Source organism: Salvelinus namaycush, chromosome 1 (genome assembly GCF_016432855.1).
Source record: "Salvelinus namaycush isolate Seneca chromosome 1, SaNama_1.0, whole genome shotgun sequence".
In the NCBI taxonomy this organism is placed as follows: Eukaryota; Metazoa; Chordata; class Actinopteri; order Salmoniformes; family Salmonidae; genus Salvelinus; species Salvelinus namaycush.
This window is the reverse complement of record NC_052307.1, coordinates 20,130,566-20,155,672: the sequence shown is the minus strand read 5'-3', so window position 1 is coordinate 20,155,672 and position 25,107 is coordinate 20,130,566. Positions and strand designations below refer to the sequence as shown.

The 25,107-nt window shown below is 41.8% G+C and overlaps 1 protein-coding gene across 3 annotated transcripts; it reads right to left on the bottom strand.

Annotated features, from left to right (window-relative positions):
- Positions 1-254: 254 nt before the first annotated feature.
- Positions 255-22,781, bottom strand: LOC120060258 (ral guanine nucleotide dissociation stimulator-like). Of its 3 annotated transcripts, none has more exons than XM_039009640.1 (18): positions 22,625-22,781; positions 9,131-9,435; positions 8,939-9,013; positions 8,576-8,769; positions 8,291-8,412; positions 7,942-8,157; positions 7,728-7,831; positions 7,391-7,475; positions 5,768-5,845; positions 5,484-5,570; positions 5,352-5,384; positions 5,117-5,238; positions 4,926-5,021; positions 4,533-4,737; positions 4,163-4,237; positions 3,610-3,867; positions 3,312-3,426; positions 255-3,109 (listed from the first exon to the last, which is right to left on the bottom strand). In XM_039009640.1, exons 1-18 carry the CDS (start codon positions 22,733-22,735, stop codon positions 2,934-2,936), a joined length of 2,457 nt encoding a protein of 818 aa, XP_038865568.1. In that variant the 5' UTR covers positions 22,736-22,781; the 3' UTR covers positions 255-2,933. The 3 variants fall into 3 exon arrangements, with proteins under 3 accessions (XP_038865568.1, XP_038865396.1, XP_038865479.1); XM_039009468.1 differs by lacking the exon at positions 22,625-22,781 and adding an exon at positions 17,691-18,046; XM_039009551.1 differs by lacking the exons at positions 4,163-4,237; positions 22,625-22,781 and adding an exon at positions 17,691-18,047.
- Positions 22,782-25,107: the final 2,326 nt, after the last annotated feature.

Here is a 25,107-nt window from a genome sequence, read left to right as displayed (position 1 = left end):
CTTTCCTTCGTGGCCAGTCTGAAGCACCAGAGAGGACATAAAGAATTCCGTAGTCCAGAACTGATAAAATACTGTAGCCTATTATGTTCATCATCTTAGATGCTTTCCTGTGAATATTCTTCTATTGCTTTCATTTATTGTGTAGGCTGTAAGTTAATACCATGGGGTAACTATCTATCATATCTGCCAAGGAAGGAGCCATCTTCTCACCTCACTTGAACTAAATTACACAAAAAACGTTAAACAAATGAGTATTTACTTTTGTAAACTTAAGTGTTTATTTGTATTTACATGAATATATAATAATCTATAATTACACAAGAGAGGAAATAATATACAATGCATAACAAAATCTTTCTGTACAAACCAATAAATAATGCCAGGTCAACAAAGACATAAACAAAGACAATTCCATATAGTATGACATCTCAATATTTTGTTAATTCATTAGGAATAGAAAAACATGAGAAACAAGACACTGCAAACACATACAAAGGTTTTAACTCAGTTATAATGGCAAAGGCGACAGATACTGCAAAATAAATCTGCAGAGGACCAGTCATTCCAGGTCAAGCAAAGCAAGCTCCAGTAATTATGAATAACACCACAAAACAATCAGTCAAGTGGTAGTAAACACAGCCACTTATGTAAAGCATAAATTATACTGAACCCATTCTTTGAAAAGAAACAAAGGATTGTTACTATTTAGGGAAGTGGTGCAGTTTCTCCAAGGGTAACCAGTAGTAACCGCACTGCCACCTAGGCTTGAACAGTGTATCTGAGGTTCTTAGAATGGTGTTGTAGTGTTCAGAACATAACACTCAGAAATGGTAAACTCCCCTAGAAAATTCAAGTGATAGAGAAATGAAACAAACATTGTCTTTTGAGAGTGACAGACCCCCTCATCTCTTTGGCACATATAGTGATAAACCAGTTGCCACCTTTTCTCCATCCCCTGAACACATTTCTACCACCACATGGACCTCTATCTATTCTCTGTCAGGGTTGACTTTTACTATTTAATTGTGTCATAATTGAGAGCGAGACAGAGAGAGAAGGGTCGTAATTCCTCTGCTCAGACGCTGCTGATGCATGACAGATCTTACAACGCCTAGATGGGTATTTTATGTGTCAGCTAACCAAATCATATGTTATAGCAATCTGGTTCCCGACTGCACAGCCGATGATGTGGCATGCAACCATTGATTGATGCATGCAACGTCTGAGCAGAGGAACACGACCAATGTGTGTGTGTTCACAGTGTTCAGCATAGAAGGGAGCCAATCAGAGTGATCGGCAAAGACCCAATCACAGTGTAAGTAGCAAATTACAGTGACAAAGCACAGCAGAGACAACCAATCATTATGCTATGTATGTCCCAAAAGAACAGCCTCTTCTCCGCCCCTTCCAGGCCATGCATACAAGAGGTCTGGATAGTACCCATCACAGGGGAGTTTACACCATATTGCTTTCCCCTACCTCTATGGTTCTATCATGGTCATCAAGGAAAGGACAGTTTAAAAAGCCATTTAAAGGGGTTGGGACCAGCATGCAGCACTGAGCAATAAAGGCATGTAATGTCAGTGAAATGACAAACAACTTTTTGTCCGTATTTTCCATGACATTAAACAACCACTGGCATGCTTGTAAGAATCTCAGAGTTTGTGTCATTACTCTCACTCTGTCTTTAAGATTGCAAGTAAGAATAAGCTGGTGTGGGGTAGTGCACTGCTTTTTGTTGTTAGGCGAGGACTGTTACCTCCTCTTGCATGCATGGAGCAGGCATTGGGCAGCCATAAGGAGAATCATTGGCAGTTACAGATTATACATGATACCACTATCCCACTGTTAGCACAAAGATGTAAACCATTGTTTTCCATACAGAGATAGTCCAGTAGGGACGGGTGGTATGAAATGCTGTCATCGGAGCCCCTGAATCACTTAATGATACTCAATACAATGCCGTCATCGGAGTCCCAACGTCATGCCTGTCCTCACCCCCAAAAAGTTTGTAAAAAAATAAGGTAAATTATTGACCTTTTATAAAATGTACATTTAGCAGCAGTATAGCAAAGTAAAGAGTACCAAACAAATAGCATAACTGTAATGGTAACATCATCAAACATAAAGGTCCATTGCAAAGTAATGCTGATATTATACTGTGTGGGTATTTTGTAAATATCTATCACTCCTCACTGTTTATCTATTTTTTGTTTTACACCAACCCTCCGTAATCTTTGAAATGTTTCTATTGAGCATATTGAGCCCCACTGTGATGTCCTTCTTCCTTGTCCTGGTTATAATTCAATAAAACAAGATGTACAGAGTGTACACTCCTCACACCTTGACCCATATTCAATATGGCAGTATCTGCATTCAACTCTTCAAACTTACAATGGACCACCTTTCCATCTATTCACAGTGGAAAAGTGCCACACCCCACCAGGATAGCTCATCGGGTCTCTTTGTCCAGGTCTCTCTTGAAAATGTATTTTATCTCACGAGACTAACTTGGCTTAATAAATCTGGCCACCATTGTTCTCTGTGCCTTCCTCTATGCTCCTCAGTACAACATTTACCAACACCACTCTAATCACCACACAGTCAGAGAGAGTTTATAACGTGGCCATATGTACGCTATACACTCTCTATGATATTCCCTTTGTAAACACCACTGACACAAACTTAGGCACGAAGGGTTAGGGACAGCACATTGTTAAGCTCCCCTTCATCAAGGCCTGAGCCAAGAAGACATCAGTCTGATACCGGTAATTGCTTTTCCTGCTTTGCTGCCTGCTTGTGATGCATGCAGACATGATTTGTTGTTGTTTTCCACTGGGCTCCGTCTCTAGCGTAGTTCTTAGATCCTTTAGCTTAGGTGAATTTAGAGGGCCTTAATCCATCAGACTGACAGAGAGCTGGGACACTCGTCCTCAGAAGATCCCTTTGGCGATTTTTAGGCCCTTCTGCTTCATGCGGGGCAGCGTGGAGCTGGCTACACTCTTGGCACGGCCTTTCTTGGACAAGCCACGTTTCTTCAGCACAAAGTCATAGTTGGCGGTAGAGTTCATGGCATAGAAAACGTTGGCATTGTTTGGGATCCGCAGCTCTATGGTGAGAGGAGAGGTATATATTGTTAGTAAAAACATTTGTTTTTCATTTAAGTAATGAATAAATTAGGACACTATACAAGATGAATGGATTAGAGTCAGTCAGTTGTAAGAACAACACATTAATATACTATTAATGACAATCTATTTGAATGAAAATGAAATGTATATTTTTTTGGGAAAATGATCATATGATATTACCTTTTTCTTCAGAGATTTTTTGCATCAACTCATAGTCCTCCGTTTTCTCTCGCTCCAGGTTGTGTTTCACCATGGCTTTACTGATGACTGCTGGTGTCTTGTCCTGACTGGTCACCTGCACCAGGAGATGAAAAATACATTTTTTTTGTTGACATTTAAAACTGATTTGCCTGATTTGCCTCTTCTCTGGCTCAGACATTGTTCATTGAATCAACCGCACACTGCTAACAATTTACATTTTGAATCTATTAATCTATATTAGCTCTCTCCTCCTCCTCTTCTTCTCCCTCTGTCTTACCAGGATGCTCTTGTACATGTTGCCGTTGTCCACGTCTAGGCTGACTCTGATGATGCAGCAGTCATCCACCTGCTGGTTGTAGAGGGGCAGGGAGAGTGTAGAGTAGCAGGACACGGCTGAGACGGAGCGCTTGTGGGAGCGTGAGGCACCTGGGAGAGGAGTGGTGGAGGACACAGAGGAGGACGAGGCGCTGCTGGAGCCCGAACCAGAACCCATCCCTGAGGTGTCTAGAGAAGACAGGGAGGTGGACTCCCAAAACTAGAGTGCGAGAGAGAGAGACAGAGAATGATTACAACCATTTACAGTCCACAGAACAAACTTCTGTTGCTGCTACAAACAAATAGAATGTGGAATATGACAGTATATGAGACTCATAAGTATGAATATGAGAATGAGAAAGGGTTTGTAATATGATGAGAGTGCAGCATTAGTGTAAGAATCCCAGTGATATTCTGGGACTGGGAGAGGGAAAGTAGTGAGAGAGACAGTTAGAACAGAAGAAAAACCCCAGTGATGAGAGAGATGGAAAGAGAAGGCTGGTGAGTGAAAGTACCGTGGAGTTGGGATCAGGAGTCTGGCTTTCTTTCCCCAAAGCAGAGACGGAATGTTTTACTGAGGATGTAGAGGTCTATAGAGGGAATCAGAGCCACAGTCAGCCACAAGTCAGACAGGCAGGTAAAGTAAAGTAATACATGGGTCAGTCTCAATTCACATGGCCCTTATCCTCAACATGGCCCTTACAGAAGATGAATTCGAAGATATTGAAATGTCAGGACTGAAATTGCTGCAGTGATGCAGAAATGTCAGTATCTTAGGAAGAAAGAAAATCAAGGTGGATGTGTGTGGCATGAATCATGATGAGATGCTTCTCTGGTGGGAGTGTTCTCCTCCCCCATGTGACCCTGGCCCTTCCTCCTTCTCACCTTTCTCTCGTGGGCATCCGGCGAGTCAGACAGGAAGCTGGCGTTGACATCCTCCAGGTCAGAGCCACTGGAGCCAGCTGAGGTGACGCTGAGGGTGTCCCCACTATCACCTCCCCCTCTCTGGCACGGTCTGATGTGGGACTGGTCAAACAACTTGGAATGGGAGCTTCCTGCACTGCTGCAGCTGGCCTCAGTTAACTGGCGACTGGAGAAAAAGGGAAAGACATGGAGACGTATGCGAACAGGGCCCCATAAAAACATAATGAACTGTACACAGTGGAAAACACACTGGGAAGGATGTATGCTCAAAATAAAAATGTAATTATTATTAATTTGCAACTATAATAAACATAGGCATAGTGTGAAAAGTTATCTATACAATATGGGACTTACTCGCTCCAGCGTTTCATGATGCCGCCGTTTTTCTTGGCTCTGATAGTATTGCTGGATGACTCTGACAGCGGTTCAATCTCACAGGACAGAGTGTAGCTATGGGAAAAAGGCATGGAAATAACAACACTGTATGCCCATACATTTCATTATTTTAATTTACATTTCATAAAAATCTTTAGGCCTCTCCTCACCTCTCTGCCTCACTGAGTCTCTCCACTCCTGAGAACCACTCCCTGAAGAAGCTGTCCTGGGTGAAACTGTAGTTGTTGGATGCCAGCTGCAGCAGCTTAATCTGAGCTATCACCTCAAACTCCTGTAGAGAGAAGGGGGGGGGGTGAGTCTCCAGCCAATCATAGCCACAATGCCGGCGATGTCTCCCTGTTTATCAACGCCTATTTATCAGTAGCACGTAAGAATTTAATTTACCTTTCGTCGCTTCTCAAAGTTGATGAGTCCACTCTGGAATAGAGAACAAATAATAATTAGATGTGAACAGAGACTAAACAAGTAGACTGAATAGGCTACATGATCCAGAGATAGATAGAGATAGACTCTCACCTCTGTGTAGTCTTTCATAGCTGTGTCCATCATGACCAGGTCAGTGAGGAAGGTGCCCAGGTAAGGAATGGTCCCCTGCATCACCCCCTATGACAGAGACATAGTCAGAGAGAAGTTTGATAAGAGCGCAGTGACCACAGGCTCCATGAGCAATAACAACGCTCTCATTTCACCACTAGATGGCGCTATGAACCCAATAACAGCACTCAAGTATACCTGGCATAAAGTGGTTGAAGTTGGTATTTCATGATAAATTATTTAGCTCAAAAAAGATCTAGACTCACCAAGTCTCTCTGCTGTTGGTGTCTCCTCTGTGCTCGTTTTGGGTTGATTTCCAGGGTGGCAAATTTGGAGGTGCCCTCCTGCAGAGAGAGAGGATAATCTGGTTTCACAAAACAATCCCTAGAACAGTGCAAAAACTAGTTTGAAATGGCCATGATTACACTTTCAGAAGAGTAGACATACAGGGCTAAACTAATTCACTAATGTATGAATGAGAGGGTGCAGGAAGGGTTACAGCTGAGTTAGCTCTAATGTTTCTGTGAATGATACAAAACAGGGGAATTTTTTACCCAACCTAACCAGAGTTTGCAATCCTACACAGGCCTGGTTGGGCTGGCCCAGATAGATTAAGCAATAGTGGAATGTAGGAAAGGAGGTAAGTGGGACACCGCCTTGGAATTTCCCTTAGACTCATGCATCATCAGGGTGGGGCTCTTTTCTGTACCTGCCAACTGCCTACAACGTCAGCTGGGATTCCCTCTGAGCAAGCACAGGTTTCCTCAACTCATAGCCAAAAACCCCAAGCTTCAATATTAGGGCCAATTCAAATACCTGTCTAAAAGCCTAGGAATGTGGATAGCCATTCCTGTTGGAGAAACCCTCTGCTTTTTGCAGTCATATTTCACTATTTAACCAGTGAAAGAATATGCTGCAAGTTAAAGAGTAACTTATGCAAAATTGGCATAACAACGGCGAGTACACTTCCTATTTCTTTGTGCAGGAATGTATTCAGGTGAGCAGACTAAATATGTTTCTCTTGGAGGATTCAGATATAACCAAACATGCTGTCTGCTATCTAATCCTATGTGGTCTTAATCAAAGGGAATCTGATCTGCCTCTAGTCCTGACAGAAGCATTGAGCCTCATGTTGAACGAGTAAAATATTCATGACTACTGCCACAGCCTACATTGCTGGTGACACACTTCTACAGGCATGCGGTTACGCATATCAAGTCCTCTCAAACCACACTCACACTGATACTTGCACTTGTGGATCTCATACATTTTAGAGAGAACACTACAAGGTAAGATTCTATACTGTGTTGTACAACTCATGATGAATGATGAATGAGCTAGCATCTGAGAGGAGACAAGGTGTTAGCTAGCTTGTCTATTTATGTTCTGGTTGCTATGGAGACCCAGCTGTATAGATCGAGAGGAGAATCTATAGAGCAGTAACGGGTCAGCCAGCCATATTTCCTGTCAACTACTAGTTTTCAAAACCACTTTTCACATACCCACTTCCTGTTTTCAAACGCAGTTCATATCTTAAAGATCTATTAGCTGCTGAGTAACATTCAGGTCAATTATGTGCACAATGGTCTCCATATCCAGTTCAACACATTCAATGTAAGAGGCAGGTGGAAAAAGACAAAACTAACACAGGGACATTGTCACATACACATAGAGTAACGTGTGGGACGACATGTAGGTCATTTGTACCAACTATTGTCTCCACATCCACTTACACATATGGGGCAGGAGGAAAAGGTCTACACAAACACAGACACATTGTACCACATACACAACAGCCCACAGTAGTTTGTACAAACCCATTACACAGATTCCAGGCACCTGTAAGTTACATTCAGGAGTATGGTTTTTCCCTCTGATCATTGACCCACCTTGACCAGCAGCTCTCGGCTTAGAGAGTAGTTGTTGTCATCTGAGAAGATCTCTGACAGCTCACGGAAGGTGCGGAAATTCTCTCTGTTGGCAGAATGAGGTCAAAAGGTGAACCTGACATCTCAGGGGCAAAGACAAACATAAACTACCACTGCAAAAGACCTCCAAATAACAACGAAATGTTAACTTCTCCCATCAACCCAACCAAAGACCCACGGCACTAATTATGTTTTTTTTTTGAACATGTAACCTGGCCATGAAAACTCCCTGGTCCAATTTATAATCCAATAGTAAACCCTCCAAACCGAAGCCTCAGTCACTGATCCCCTGTCTCACCTGGACACCTCATCCCATGTCCTCTTGAGTCGGTGGAGAGAGTTACACTGCAGGGCAGAGAGAATAGCTCGCAGGGACGAGAAGTTCTTGAGGATACGACATTCCTGAACACAGCAGAAAGAACCCATAGAGTGAGAAAAACAGCATGACCAATCATCCACAACTGAAACTAACTGCTGAGTGATTGACCCAGAGACTGGGTCTGATGCCTTACCCTGGCCACCTCTATCCAGCGCTCCACCAGTCTGGCTCGCTGGGTGGGTTTCAGACAGGGGTTGCTCAGGCAGGTGGTGATGACACAGTTGGTGACACAGTTGAACTGGGCCACTGTGGCCCGAATGGTGGGGGCCAGGTGTTCCTTCCCCTTCTTATCCCGCTGGGACCAGATGCCCCCCAGGCAGTGGTAAGGGACCACCTTCTTGAACAGATCCTACAGGGTGAGGTCAGAGGAGGGTGCAAGGGTGAGTAAGGGTGAGCACAAAGCACAACGCAAGAGCAGCTAAAATTGAAGTTACTTGAAATCAAGCCGTTTGTTGAAATTGGGGGGGGGGGGGATGTCTCACCGCATCCATGAGTGTGAACTGCTCGGCAACCATGATGGGGTCAAAGGACAAGAAGTTCAGGGCAGGAAGCTCGTCTTCAAAGCCACTCTCTTCCTGCATGGCGAAGGGACAGCCAATGTGTTCTATTGTAACGAAAACACAGATGAGCTAATAATCAGACTGCCTAAAGGACGGTCTATAGTTCAGCACAGGCCCTTAACACTTCAAGCAAAAACAGCATCCCCATCATGTCTGATATCACTGAGACACAGACAAGCCCCAGTTGAACCCTATCCTGGCTCTCACCGTCGAGGTCGGGCTCACACTGCTGCTTTCGGTGCAAGAGGGCCAGCAGGTTGCGTGCGCGGCGCTCCAGGTCAGAGCCAGGGAAGTGGTGGTGCAGGTAGGACATCAGGTGGTGTAGACAGCTATACTGTGGAGGGCTCCAGAAGTCCTCTGAGTACTGGTCCAGCCACGCCCCCAGGATGGACGACACAGTGCTGCAGGACACAACCCAGTAGGGAAGAGGCAGGGAATGAGGAGACGTGCAGATGACAGAGGGAAGAGTGTATGGTACAGTACACGTGTGTACACTGTGCACAAAAAATGTGCACACAAAAAACGAACATATCAAAATGTTTGATAATGCTGGTCTCCCCAGACGCTTACTTTCTGAGCTCTGTGCTGTCATCCTGAGTGTGTCTGTGTACATCTATCCCAGGTTGGTTCTGTAGATTGGCATACCTAAGACATGAAGGACACATCTGTCAGCATTACACTGTGCATAGTGTGTTTTTGTATTTATGTGCTTACGTGTGTACACATGTATGTGCGGTTCTAGCTTCATGGTCGTCTCTGTACCTGTTGAGTAGGAGGTCCAGCACCTGCTTGGTGGTGGCGAAGGAGCGGTAGGTGCAGAGGAAGATGGTGACGTAGGTGGAGTCCTTGCCCCTGAATGCAGACACCATGTATTCCACCAGCCTCTCCAGCGTACCAGCCTTTATGGTGCGTACTTTACACGTCTCATACAGGCTGAGAGCAGAGTCTGTCTCCACGCCCAGCCATCGCTGTCCCTTACTGGCCGACTGGTGCAACTGTACCTTCCTCAGGGTGATGGTGAAGACTGCCCCCTCTTCCACCTCCTCTCCGATCTCCTGTGTCGAGTTCTACAGGAAAAATAAGACAAAGAGATGTAATGGTCTGTCTGAAAAACATATACAAAAATCGGGCCCTCCCTCCCTACATGTGTGGCTATGAATAACAATACTGTTACATCAAACAGTGGTTGCTAGATACACAGCCCAACAACACAGGCGAAAGCTCATGCTTTACAAACAAGGAATTAACACAAGCTGCTTCCTCAATGAAAGAGGGGTCTGTACCAAACAGTTTGTGGTTGTTGGTTGTTGTCATCATTCCTTTTTTCTCCAGCTCTCCAACACAGAATGACATGGACAGTAATGGTATATTCGAGGACTTTACAGTGAGCATCCCAGGCACTTGACCCAGATAGCCAAACAACATGGGTTTGACGACTGCGGCTTCCTCAGTGGGGTAGTGGTATGTACACTAATCAAGCATGACACAGGCATCAGTCATACACCTACTTATGCATCTGTAGCACATTATTCATCAGAACCTTTCGGTAGCTAGATATACAGCAGCACCTCCAAAATACTTTCGCTGTTAGTCATAGCCTTCTCTCACCTTCAATCACACAGCCACTCTGTTTTGCTTGGTTTCCATGGAGCTGAGCAGAGATTCAAATCCAGTTTGAGTGCTATATTACTAACACTCTATTTTAAAACAGAGGAGTTGACTGTACGTGGTTATAAATCATTTGTAACATGTTTGTATGGCTGTGTTTGAAAGCAGGCGCTGAGCACACAGGCCTTGGACTTCACAGTGAGAGTAGCCCTTATCAGCTGAGCACACAGATACTGCTGGCCTATCAATCTAAACCCAATGGAACACAGCCCTGTTCTTGACATAAGGCCAATCTTTCTCTCTCTATGTTAATGGAACAAGGCCTAAGACAACTCAAATCAGACCTATTCAGATTCACCAGGTCTTGAATTTTTTTAAATCTAATTATATATAAGATTATATATAGATTAAAGGGTTGTAGATAACATTTGGACTGTGTGTGAACGTATACTGTGGTGACCTGTGGCAGCCTGTGGTCTGGCCATGCCACACAGGACCTATTTACAACTGTGGAAAGTCAGGGAACTCTCAGAGGATTTCAGAGACCAGGTTACCATGGAAACCAGGGGGAACTCCCAAAGACCCAAAAGAACAGGGCATACATAGGGCCAGGAAACAGACATACAAGCGAGAACGGCTTCCCCCATTATTAAGCCTTGACCAGTCATATCCCTCTCTGCCTGCATCATAGCTTAGTCAACAGACAGAGAATGCATGGGGAGCCCTGGTAACACATACACAATAGTAGTATGCCTTTCATGGTCTTAATTCCACATGTCTGTAGTTCTCACGCAAAAATAGACACCGACAAACACACACACACATACAATATACAACATTTGATTCAGGTAAATTAAGAAATAACTTTGTCACCAACCATCTTGTTGACAGACTTTTATTATTCTGGTTAATATTTTGTGAGTACTCGACGCAATCATATGATGATTTTATCAAGTCTTGAAATGCTACTTGAGTAGATGTTTTATTAAGTGTTGGATCTTAAGTTGATTTTATCAACAAACAAAACAAGTATTTTTTTTATTTAACCTTTATTTAACCAGGTAGGCCAGTTGAGAACAAGTTCTCATGTACAACTGCGACCTGGCCAAGACAAAGCAAAGCAGTGCGACAAAAAACAACAACACAGAGTTACACATGGGATAAACAAAGGTACAGTCAATAACAATAGAAAAATCTATATACAGTGTGTGCAAATGGAGTAAGGAGGTAAGGCAATAAATAGGCCATAGTAGCGAAGTAATTACAATTCAGCAAATTAACACTGGAGTGATAGATGTGCAGATGATGATGTACAAGTAGAAATACTGGCGTACAAAAGAGCAATAAATAAATAAAAACAATATGGGGATGAGGTAGGCAGATTGAATGGGCTATTTACAGATGGGCTATGTACAGCTGCAGCGATCGGTAAGCTGCTCAGATAGCTGATGCTTAAAGTTAGTGAGGGAGATATGTCTCCAACTTCAGCGATTTTTGCAATTCGTTCCAGTCCTTGGCAGCCTGGAAGGAAAGGCGTCTAAAGGAGGTGTTGGCTTTGGGGATGACCAGTGAGATATACCTGCTGGAGCGCGTGCTACGGGTGGGTGTTGTTATGGTGACCAGTGAGCTGAGATAAGGCGGAGCTTTACTTAGCAAAGACTTGTAGATGACCTGGAGCCAGTGGGTCTGGCGACAAATATGTAGTGAGGGCCAGCTGACGAGAGCATACAGGTCGCAGTGGTGGGTGGTATATGGGGCTTTGGTGACAAACCGGATGGCACTGTGATAGACTGCATCCAGTTTGCTGAGTAGAGTGTTGGAGGCTATTTTGTAAATGACATCGCCGAAGTCGAGGATCGGTAGGATAGTCAGTTTTACGAGGGTATGTTTGGTAGCGTGAGTGAAGGAGGCTTTGTTGCGAAATAGGAAGCTGATTCTAGATTTAATTTTAGATTGGAGATGCTTAATATGAGTCTGGAAGGAGAGTTTACAGTCTAGCCAGACACCTTGGTATTTGTAGTTGTCCACATATTCTAAGTTAGAACCGTCCAGAGTAGTGATGCTAGTCGGGCAGGCGGGTACCGGCAGCGATCGGTTGAAGAGCATGCATTTAGTTTTACTAGCGTTTAAGAGCAGTTGGAGGCCACGGAAGGAGTGTTGTATGGCATTGAAGCTCGTTTGGAGGTTAGTTAACACAGTGTCCAAAGAAGGGCCAGATGTATACAGAATGGAGTTGTCTGCGTAGAGGTGGATCAAGGAATCACCCGCAGCAAGAGCGACATCATTGATATATACAGAGAAAAGAGTCGGCCCGAGAATTGAACCCTGTGGTATCCCCATAGAGACTGCCAGAGGTCCGGACAACAGGCCCTCCGAGTTGACACACTGAACTCTATCTGAGAAGTAGTTGGTGAACCAGGCGAGGCAGTCATTTGAGAAACCAAGGCTGTTGAGTCTGCCGATAACTGTTGAGTCTGCCGATAATTGTTGATAGGCCTACTTGAGTAGATGTTTTATTAAGTGTTGGATCTTCTTAGGGATCTTCTTAGGGATCAAATCCCGTTAACGGGATCGATTTGACAACAGCCAGTGAAAGTGCAGGGCGCCAAATTCAAACAACAGAAATCTCATAATTAAAATTCCTCAAACATACAAGTATTATACACCATTTTAAAGATAAACTTCTTGTTAATCCCACCACAGTGTCCGAGTTCAAAAAGGCTTTACGGTGAAAGCATACCATGTGATTATGTTAGGTCAGCGCCTAGTCACAAAAACATACAGCCATTTTCCAGCCAAAGAGAGGAGTCACAAAAAGCAGAAATAGAGATGAATTTTATCACTAACCTTTGATGATCTTCATTTGATGGCACTCATAGGACTTCATGTTACACAATACATGTATGTTTTGTTCGATAAAGTTCATATTTATATCCAAAAATCTCAGTTTACATTGGCGCCTTATGTTCAGTAATGTTTTGCTTCCAAAACATCCGGTGATTTTGCAGAGAGCCACATCAATTTACAGAAATACTCATCATAAACGTTGATGAAAGATACAAGTGTTATGCATATAATTAAAGATATACTTCTCCTTAATGCAACCGCTGTATCAGATTTCAAAAAAGCTTTACAGCAAAAGCACACCATGCAATAATTTGAGTACAGCGCTCAGCCACCAAAACAAGCCATACAGATACCCGCCATGTTGTGGAGTCAACAGAAGTCAGAAATAGCATTATAAATATTCACTTACCTTTGATGATCTTCATCGAAATGCACTCCCAGGAATCCCAGTTCCACAATAAATGTTTGTTTTGTTTGATCAAGTCCATATTTATGTCCAAATACCTCCTTTTTGTTCGCGCGTTTAGTACACTAATCCAAATGCACAAGGCATGGGCACTAAGTCCAGACGAAAAGTCAAAAAAGTTCCATTACAGTTTGTAGAAACATGTCAAACAATGTATAGAATCAATCTTTAGGATGTTATCGTAAATCTTCAAAAATATTCCAACCGGACAATTCCTTTGTCTTTAGAAAGGAAAGGGAACGGAGCTCGTGCTCACGGCCACACGCGTGACTAAACTAAAGGCTTTCAGCTGAGCCACTACTGTTACTGGTCTTATTCGCTCCCCTTTCACAATAGAAGCCTGAAACAATGTTCCAAAGACTGTTGACATCTAGTGGAAGCCTTAGGAAGTGCAATATGACCAAATGTACACTGTATATTGGATAGGCAATCACTTGAAAAACTACAAACCTCAGATTTCCCACTTCCTGGTTGGATTTTTCTCAGGTTTTCGCCTGCCATATGAGTTCTGTTATACTCACAGACATCATTCAAACAGTTTTAGAAACGTCAGAGTGTTTTCTATCCAAATCTACTAATAATATGCATATCTTCGCTTCTGGGCCTGAGTAGCAGGCAGTTTACTCTGGGAACGCTTTTCATCCGAACGTGAAAATACTGCCCCCTAGCCCAGAGGTTTTAAGGTGATTTTATCAAGTGTTGTACTTGAGCACACACTAATAGAGTGGCACCATACATTCTAATAAATAAACTTCCTTATTATGAAAATAAAAACCAAGACATTGACAAACAGGTACTGCACTTTCATGAGAGAGTGATGATTAAGCGAGATACTAGACAATAGTGGGAAATCCCTATAGGGAAGAAAGGAAAGGAGCCTCACACGAGGAAGAACTAAAGTCCAATAAATCATGCAGTTTATCAGAAAGCGAAATCCAACTGGAAAGTCCGTCAAAAACGAAGAAATAAAAAACTAGCCTGTAATGGACTGGCTGAGGACCTCTCCGTAACCACAACAACTGCAACATTTGAATGGGTTCCGTTTCACAAGATCACTTTTTATGCAAGACTGCATCAGAATAAAAACTTCTATGGGGAACTTCCTCTATCAAAGCATGTCAACAATGAGTGGGCATATTAATGGTCTCATCTATGTATTGTACATCCCATCCATAAAAATAATCTATCTGGAACATGTGTTAGATTCAGTCAGTTAGAAGGCTTATGAATAGCATGTACAGAAGCTGTAGCCACAATGACCACATTAACAAAGCACTGATCTTTGGACTCTTGAGCTAGTGTCAACAGAGACATCCATCCTTCAGTCATCAGTGGACAGATGATCAGTTCTATATATGTGCCTGAATAGACAATGTCACATGGCACAATAACAGCTAATGCAAATGCACATAGCATCGCTATAACCATCTACTTTTCCTAATTGTATTTCAGTAGTGTGTTGATAGTGTTGGCTATTTGGAAACTGTTGGCCAATCCACAACTGGTTTGATGATAATCACCATCTCCTCCAGCTGTTCAGGGAAGGACACATAGAAAGTCCCCACCAGAAAGAGATGCTCCAAAATAGAGTACACACAATACACAATACACACAATAATGAAGTCCAACAGTGGCCCTCTAGCACAGGCAGCAGCTTCCTCTCACACACAACGACTGTAGAATGCCAATGAGAGCATGAACCGCTTAGGATCACTTTATCTGGAGCAGAATTGTAACTTTAAACCCAAAATATATGCAAACTTTGCAGAAAATGTTCCATAGACATCAATTTATGATTTGCACAAAACTTAGTAATGCAAGTGTAAACTGATTGAGCTTTTAGTCATTAGGAATGCAAGAGTGCATTATCTGCTTGACTTCCACATTCTCTTTTGAATGCCACACTGTAAGAGTTATTTTTTATATGTGAATTTAGATCAGGAGCTGTATCCACTAAACTTAGATTTTGAGTAGTCAGACAAACCTAGTAAGTCCGAGACTACCACTTATTTGGTATTATTAAGTCTAGAGAATTTGGAATAAAGTTATTTTCCAGGCTTCAGGCCGAAACATTCCATCCACTGTCTGTTTCTCTCATTCAACCTCCCTGAACCTCAGTGCTCCTCACCCTCTCACTCACTCTCCCTCTTTCTCGCTATCCCTCGCTCTTCTTTCTGTCTCCATTTTAATGATCTACAACAACAAAAGCTCCTCTGTGTCTGTTTCTACAAATCCACCTCCAGTTTCTTGTTACAGGACTCAGTTAAGCTTCCGCCTGCAGTCTGCAGGATAAGATACAACAAACAAAGGTCTCCTTAACATCAGCAAGACATTTCTAGACCATTTCCAAACACACACAAAACAACAACAAAGTATGTAATTCACTAGTTAGAGGGAGAGTATGATTTGCTATTGACATATTTGGTTGACAAAATAACATGTCCAATATGCTCACAACCCCATATGTGGAAATTCACTTTAATTCCTAATATTTCCTAATATTTTCATTAATGCATGATTAACAATAAGACTTTTTGATCTGAACAGGCTTTTGGTCCTTCATATTTTACCAAGGAGAATTTGTACCAGTTACACCAGTTTAATCTCTGGATTGCCCTAATAAATTAATTCCCCTAAATAAAGAATTAGCTATAGAGTGCAGTACTTTATCATCATAACAGTATATTTGTAACGAGTGCGCTGAGAGTCGTGAAGCAAGTTCAGGGAGTGAGTGTTTTAATAAATAAAATGAACCCAAAACACAAACAACACACCGACATGAAAACAGAGTCAATAACACCTGAGGAAAGAACCAAGGGGAGTGACAGATATAGGGAAGATAATCAAGGAGGTGATGGAGTCCAGGTGAGTGTCATGAGGCGCAGGTGCGCGAGATGATGGTGACAGGTGTGCGGGATAATCAGCAGCCTGATGACCTAGAGGCCGGAGAGGGAGTATACGTGACAATATTGGCTAGATGACTACGCATCACGGCTTTTAGAATAGGGCCTAAGGACACGCGTATAGAGTGATGACAGAGTGGATCCTCCTCACTGCCCTTGGTTGTACCACTACCAGTAATTTAATCTTTCAGAAGACAGAGTGACCATAACACTATCAATCTTATGCCAACAAGCCTGTGACACAGCACTACTGAGATAGACCAAATGATGCTATATCGACAGTCTCTTACTGCTTCAGCTCAAGGATAACTGTGGTGGGGTTACAGGGGCCCTAAAGCGATCAATGGCCATTGGCTGAAGTGTCACATTAATTGCAGTGTCCTGAGTTTGTTTATACACAACTGAACCATTGAATCCCAATACTGTACATTCACCATACATTCTCATCTGAAGGAGAAGAATGGCTGTGATTGTAGAGGCAGCTCCTAGCAGAATGAAAGAGGGGGATTAAGCATCAAGTAATTGTGTTACTAGAGAGGATTAGATTAGAGGAGAGAGAGAGACAGAGAGAGAGAGAAATGTAGGAGTGGAGCCTGAATTGCCCTCTCTAAGCATGTGACATGTATAAATGAAGGAAACATACTGTCTTTAATAATAAAACATTTGAATAAAAAATAAAAATAACTTATCGTCTGAGGTCCAGCCTTTAGTTTCACAAGCTTGGTGAAAATAAAGGCATATTTTATTCTTCAGAAGGTTATTGAACATATTTAAAACATACATGCCAGACAGTGGTGTTATTGAAAACACACACACATACACAGACAGGGTGTGCATAAGAATGCACTTTCCCAGAATTACCAATGTTTTGCCTGGCAAATCTTGATCTGATGTAACAACTAACCAAATAGCCAAGCCAATATCAACTCACTTACTTACTTTTCCAACATTCAAAGTCACTGTATCAATTACGCTCTTGCCCTCATCTGATTCCATGTGATCGAAAGAGGCATTATGTAAGGCCAACCAATTTGATTAGTCATCCACATTGCTTTATTTGCTGCAACATCTTAGTGAATAACAACTGCTAAAGGAACCGACCCACTTTATAATGTGCTGAAGTATATGTGCTTCTTTACTCTTTCCCCATATGCCTATAAGGCCAATACTGAGCATCAGCAGATAGTAAATTAAAACCAACATATTCCACTCTTTGGACCTTCCTAGAGAATTGAAATGTGTCCTTATGCAATGGGTAGTAGGCTACAGGACACTCCGGACACATTTCTGGAGAGCATGATACCAACCATAGAACAACTCTGCCACATCACTATGAACTTCAGTAGGCCTAAATTCTTTACATTTTAATAAGACACAAATCACTAGGCAACTATCACACCAAATGTTCAGTATAGTGACACACTAGCTATAGAACGTAAACCTAAAATACTGTCTCAGTATTGCTGGAGAAATCTTTACGCACAGTTCCCCAACTTACCTCAAATAGTGGTAGATCAGGGTCCAAATGTGTAAAACTGTTAAGGACCACCGGGCTTTCGTCCTCGCCAACCTCCAGCTTTACCCCATCCCAAATATTGCGCACCTTCCATGTTCCAGCATCGAACATCTCATCGAGGTATCCCGATTTGATGCTTTGCGCATCAGAGCACATCCCCATAAAGTGGACCATTAGTAACGGATACGATTACGGCAGTCAATAGATGTGACAACCTTTCATTGTCGTACATCCATAGTTACGTCTGATGATAGGCTACAATACATTTCATTTTACCAGAGGACCACACAGTAAAAAGTGGAGTACAGAGACGACGCTGGCTACTGTAGACTGCTAAAGGCAGGCGCCTCGACCTACTGTACTTAGAAATGCATGACTCATTGCGGAATGTTTCTCATAGCTCCTCCTCCTTTCTTACGGTACCCGTCCCTCTGTGAATGTTGTTGCTATTAGGTCGCTGTGGTAACCGTTTCTAGATAAGGTATATTCAAGACTGAAATACTGGTCCTGTTAAAATGTTTCCAATGCAGATATCCATACAGGCAAGAGGTATTAGACATCACCTCAGTAGAAACAGAAAAAGGATAGAAAAAACTAAAGCGTAGGCTATAATCCACTAAAACCTTAGAATAAATCTAATGAATAAAAAAACGCATCCGTGTTACAATTGGATGGACCATAGTCAGTGAACCACTGTGAGGGCAATTCCCTGGGAATTAGTGAGTAGAACAGCATAACTTAATTTAGCGCTGGGGTATTATAATATATATATATATACGTTTATATACAGCAAACACATACCAATAAACATTACCGAACACGAGCTCTTTAATCCCACTCCCTCAGCCACTCTCAGCCCATTCCACCTATCACCTATCACCCTCGTTTGATTTCCATGTGCCATATATTTTTGAATTGTGACGTTGTACATTAATTTTGAACCTTTCTAATCGCATAGTATCCACAGATTGTGAGCTAAAGATGAAAACCTTTCCAACGTGTGTTATTATATTATTGATCGATTGACTATAGCTTTCCAAATCCCCCGACACTGTTTGTAAGGTTCATTTTAAGTGAATGTTTTTAACCATTCCTGAACCTGTGACCAGAAACAAGCTACATAGGGGCATTACCACAATAAATTATTTTGTGATTCTGTCTCTTGCAAGCAAAATCTACAGAGCTGAGATTGTTGTATGCCCCATATATATAGCATTCTGTTGGTGGCAAGAATTTTGTATTATAATTTAAATGGAAAAACTCGTAAGTGTCGAAACTAGTTTTTGTATCAGTTCATATACCATGTGCCACGGAATCGAAAATCTCTTCACATTTCTTTTGCAACCTTTATGGCGCAGCTGTCAGCATTTTTGTCCTCAAATGAAACTAGGAAAAAGTTTCTATTTATGCCAATCCATTTCAGGCAATTTATATCTTTAATATATGGCAGACAAGTTCCCTACCTTCTTCCACTTCCCTCCTCCATTTTTGTGGTAATTCTGCAATCAGTTGGTTGTAATTTTGGATTTAGCAGACATTCCCATATACACTGAACAAAAATACAGTGTCTGTGACATAACTCATTTCTATTAATAATATCTTTAATAAATACAATACCATTTTTTAAATCTTTCCATAAAGAATGTTTTTTTTATCAATCAATATATTGGAATTTAAGCATAATATTTGTTGTAATATTTGTTATATATTTTCTCGAGAATAAAATTGAAATTGTAACCAGCTTTGTATGGCTTGTTTAAGAAATGGAGATACTTTAAAATACGTTTAATTTTCAATTAGTCGGAAATGAGAAGTTATAATCTGTATAAAGGCAAAAAGGCAATTTTTGAACAAAGGATGAGCCTTTCTTGGGTATTATTACTGCTCAGTTATTATTTATCCTGTTACCTGGAGGTGAGGCATCAACTATAGCATTCAATACTTTTCGCATTTTTGAAAACAGCTGCTTATATCACAAGGGTTATACATTTGCAGTTCAAAGGAATGGTATCATTGGTGTTATTTATGCCTCTTATATTCTGTGGATGAGTGCCCAGACCATTTTGCTGGTATTTCTCTTGAGTGACACTCCCCTCTACTGGTCAGAATTGGAACACACTTGGAACCAAGCAATATAATACAATATTCAACAACATAGAAAGAAAAAAAGAAAAACAGGTGTGAATGTGAATTGGTTCATTCGCATCTGCTTCAACAACAGGGGGTGTTTTCCCCAATACATTCCTGAGCCCACATTTTATACCCTTTCCCAGCATTCAGCAGCACAAAATACAGATTACCAGTGCTGCTACGCTTCAAATTCACAAATCTCTCCCTGAACAGCTGTATGGGATGAGGAAAGACAGAGAGACAGAGAGATAGAGATGGAAATGGAAAGTTGTCCGCCTGTAGGTGCAAGCAGTTGGTTGCAATCAATGCAATGTAATTACTCTGCTACCTTTTGCCCTGCGATGATTTAACAACAGTCCACGCTATTCCATTTGTCAGGCTTCCTTCTGGAATCAACAAATAGCAGTGTTGTTCAAACTATGGCTCTGGCAAATACCCCAACATGCTTTACTACTCTCTCAGGAGAGGGACTTCATTCACACACGCATGCACACAAACAAAACACACAAACTTTGCATAATACAGGCAGCACACTCTACCTTAATTGAAATCATGTGAGTTTTCTGACATTTTCAGCCAACCAACACACTCAACCCAGTGACCACAATTCCTGAGGTTGCCATGGCAAAAAGGTTCCCATTATCCATAATTCAACAAGAATTACCAAGCATAAATGAATCCACCTTGAAAAGCATGCATTGTCATCAGCAAATCTACATGGTGGTATCTGTTGACTAGGAAACTTGAATGATTTCGCTGCAATCTGCTGCTCATCAAATTGCTGTTGGGCAATTCCATGGTAACAGAATGATGGCACCAACAGCAAAAACCGTCAATCTGTTACCAAACTTTGCATCTGCACTGTTCTTTAAGTAAGTGTGTTTTTGGTCAAATGTTCAGTGCAAATTCTTAAAAGGTTGTCATTGTGCACAGAATTTGATGGTTTATTTAACTTTGTAATCATTGGTTTTTGCTTGGTATAAATTTTACTGTGAAAAATCTTTGTCTCAGCATCAATCTGTTACTGTGGAATTGCCCTGTTGCTGATAATTCTAAGCTCCGCAGCTGCAGACCTCTGCCAATAGTGGGTCAGGGCCAGGCAACACAGGCCATGGTGTTTTCAGTCTCAGGTCAGTGTTACATGAGTTCAGTCCTTGACCGCTCGTCTCATGACAAGCCCCTGTGAGCTAACAGACCCAGAGAGACAGGTCTCACCATATAACAACAGGCCTTTATATCACCAGACAGACTGTTTTAACCATGAATCATGTACAAGCTATTCAGAAGAAATACAAATAATGCTAGTTGATCAGAACAATTCTCTGCGTGAGTTAATTGAGAGGAGTCCCTGGCCTTAACCTTTTCCGTTTTATGACACTTGTCATTGTGTTTTTAGCCACTGGGCTCACCTCAGGTTGTGCAATTGTACTATCTGTTACTACTAACCTATAACTGCAAAATACAGAAGTATGAGCATATCGGACTTACAGTGCCTTCAGAAAGTATTCATACCCCTTGACTTATTCCACATTTTGTTGTGTTACAGCCTGAATTCAAAATTGATTAAATATATGTTTTTTTCTCACCCACTTACACACAAAACCACATAACAACAAAGTAAAAATATGTTTTTAGATTAAATTAAAATGAAATATCTAATTTACATAAGTATTCACACCCCTGAGTCAATCAATACACGTTAGAATCACCTTTGGCAGTGATTACAGCTGTAAGTCTCTAAGAGCTTTGCACACCTGGATTGTATAATATTTGCACATTATTCTTCAAAAAATTCTTCAAGCTCTGTCAAGTTGGTTGTTGATCATTGCTAGACATCCATTTTCAAGTCTTGCAATAGATTTTCAAGCTGATTTAAATCAAAACTGTAACTAGGCCACTCAGGAACATTCAATGCTGTCTTGGTAAGCAACTCCAGTGTATTTCACCTTGTGTTTTAGGTTATGCTGAAAGGTGAATTTGTCTCCCAGTGTCTGTTGGAAAGCAGACTAAACCAGGTTTTTCTCTAGGATTTTGCCTGTGCTTAGCTCTATTTTGTTTCTTTTTATCCTAAAAATGTTTCCTAGTCGATGACAAGCATACCCATAACATGATGCAGCCACCACCATGCTTGAAAATATGAAGAGTGGTACTCAGTGATGTGTTGTGTTGGATTTGCCCCAAACATAATGCTTTGTATTCAGGACATAAAGTTAATTTCTATGTAATTTTTTAGGCAGTTTTACTTTAGTGCCTTATTGTAAACAGAATGCATGTTTTGGAATATTTTTTATTCTGTACAGTCTTCCTTCTTTTCACTCTGTCAGTTAGGTTAGTATTGTGGAGTAACTATGTTGTTGACCCATCCTCAATTTTCTCCTATCACAGCCATTAAACTCTGTAACTGTTTTAAAGTCACCATTGGCCTCATGGTGAAATCCCTAAAAACATAATTCCACTTTGAAATTATGGGGTATTGTGTGTAGTCCAGTGACACAAAATCTCAATTTAATCCATTTTAAATGCAGGTTGTAACACAACAAAATGTGGAAAAAGTCAAGGTGTGAATACTTTCTGAAGACACTGTAGAATAGAGTCAACAAAGCCAAGCTATTGGATACTATGCCACTGTCAAATGTGAGGAACACACACATATGCACACACGCACATGCTCAGGCTCACTAAAAGCATGTATAACATGCTAAAAGAAGCTATTTAAAAAAATATCAGATATCAAAGAAACTCACATTTCCCGGCATAATATTAAGTGTATCAGAGTTGATGCCTACCTGTTTGTCTACCTCTCTGTGTCTCACAGTAATGAAGGCAGCCTGGCACATAGACTGAGTCCTACAGCAGCCTCCACTCCTCAGCAGTCCACAGGTCCACTGAGCCCACATCACTGCTTCCCTCAGAACCAGGAGATAACACTGGAGATGAAACCGGACCGGGACGAGCAGGTTCTCAGAGTTCACCCTCCCCTCGCTCCCCACCCCAGTCACAGATTGGGTGACCACTTCAGGCCCACCCCAGTGGGTGTTTACTTAAACAGCTGTGTCAACACGCACAGAACAATAAAACATTAACTTCTACTCAAAAATAATAGGGATTCCAAAAAGCCTGTTAATAGCTTGTAAGAGTGAATACACTGTCCCTATGTTCAACTGCACAAACCTTAAGAAACTTTGCACTTTACTTCTCTGAACAGAAAATGAAAATGAAATCACTGGCATCATGTTACCCTGAAATTCCCAGGGGTATTCCCATTCAACTAACGTTGTGACTCACTCATTTTGTGAGGCAAAATGTATACAAAAGCTATTAGGCCTAACAAAATATGATTATGATAATTCTATATTTGCATCAGAAAATCAACTAATGGATTGACAAATGTAGACATGTTAGATTTCAGCTAAACCGAAAGCAAAAATGGTCAGCATAAGCAGTTAAACCAAAAGTAGTGCCACTGCCAACACAAGCACAGCTTCTTTATGGTGGAGTACGTATAGTTCGAACTATAAGTTACAGGTGTTTTTGTGGTGAATCTCTGATAAAGGTTACAGAGCCTAGTTTTATGGGGCGTTATATGTGAACTAGAAGCTGAACAAGCTGAACAAAAAAGTCCACCAAGTCACAGAGATATAGGTCTTAGAGGAACTTCCCCCTGACAGACGGAGAGGTGGCTCCTAAAGAAACCTTCCATTCAAACACAGTGAAATAACTCCTGCGAACCACGGCCCTCCTGACAGAAAGAGGCTGCTCTTATGAACGGCTGGATTTATTGCTTGCCATTATTTCAAGCAGCTGCTAGCCCATTCTGAGGCACTCCTAGCTCATAGGTCTTTGCATTTAAAAATCATTTTACAATACCAACTGCACTGCAGCCAACTGAGAACCATTTGAAAAGCAATCACTCTTAGGCAGTTTAACAATACCTTGAGGAGACAGCCTATCTAATAGCAGGAGAAACATGGTCTTTCTGACATGGTTTGGGGTGTCGGCATGCTTCACAGCCGAAACAGTTCGGAAGAGTTTGTGCATATATTATGACAACTTTTGTGATGTTTGTTTGGGTAAGTTTTTTTCCCCGGTTGTTCAGCCACACAAAAAATGTTCTTGAGGCAAGCCGAAGTCGTTAGCTGAAGTCTACGCCCCTTCGTCTGTGATTGGTCAACAGTAGGGATCCTTCAGGAAACTCTTTGTTGTCATTCAACAAGAAATGACTTAGACTTTAGAAATACTACACTAAACATTTTTAAGACTGCCAGAGGGAACACAACGTTTTTCTTTAAAATGCCCCCAGTGCAATGATTCTGTTTTCCAATTTGTTCTACATGTAATTGTAAATACATCTTAGACCAGCAGCTACCACAGGGACCTAGTACAACAAAAACAAGTTCCTCTGTCATTAAGTGTAAGAGGGTGTGAGTAAGAAGAGTACAGCTAGAGCAAAACAGCTGACACAATGAAACACACAGAGATGCACCTGTCACAGTCAGAAGATCTATTTCCAAACTCAGTGAGTAACAACAACACCAAACCATCAGCAATATTACCATATTTATAACTATGTAATAAACAATAAAAACACATCCACATTCAACAGTGGGCATGATCAAACATGTATGAGAAAAAAAGCAGAAGTGAATGACATCACAGGGGAATGGTTGCCTAACTATACTGTGAATGTGTGCCAGACACACTGAACAGCTGAACCCCCACTCTGGTGGTAGCATACTGTAGCATACAAACAAGTCCTCCCTCTCTCAATCACAACCCTCTCTCTCACCCATAAACACACACACACACACAGCCAAAGAGACTGCGACAGCCTCAAATGACAACAGATGAGCTCTTTCTTACCAGATCATCCAGTATGTTGACAGGGAAATCAAACATACACATCTTGACTGGCTGAGCCAGGGCTTTGTGAAAGCTGGAGAGGGACTTGGTCTCCATGCTGCTAATTTCACTCCCAGAGACAGAACACAGAGGGTAGAGGCTCCTGCAGCAACAGATCGCTACTCTCCCTTTCGCTTTAACTCTCACTCTGCATCAATGACATACACACACAAACAAACTGGAACTTCGGGCTGCTGCTGACAGAAACACCACCACTGCAGACTGGAAGGAACCCCTCCGCTCCCTCATCTGCTTCTTCTAGTCTCTCTCTCTCTCTCGCTCTCCCTCCCTCTCTCACTCCCCCTCTCACTCTCTTTTCAGCTCCACAGAGTGTTTCTCACAAGGGAATGTCTGTGTTCTCAGCAGCTGC

Excerpts from the sequence above, each read along its gene's own strand:
- LOC120060258 (XM_039009468.1), bottom strand. The coding sequence starts at position 17,882 with ATGGTCCACTTTATGGGGATGTGCTCTGATGCGCAAAGCATCAAATCG. Across the intron at positions 9,436-17,690 it reads CTGATCTACCACTATTTGAG|AACTCGACACAGGAGATCGG; the intron begins GTAAGTTGGGGA and ends TTTTTCCTGTAG. Across the intron at positions 3,868-4,162 it reads CTCCTGATCCCAACTCCACG|TTTTGGGAGTCCACCTCCCT; the intron begins GTACTTTCACTC and ends CTCGCACTCTAG.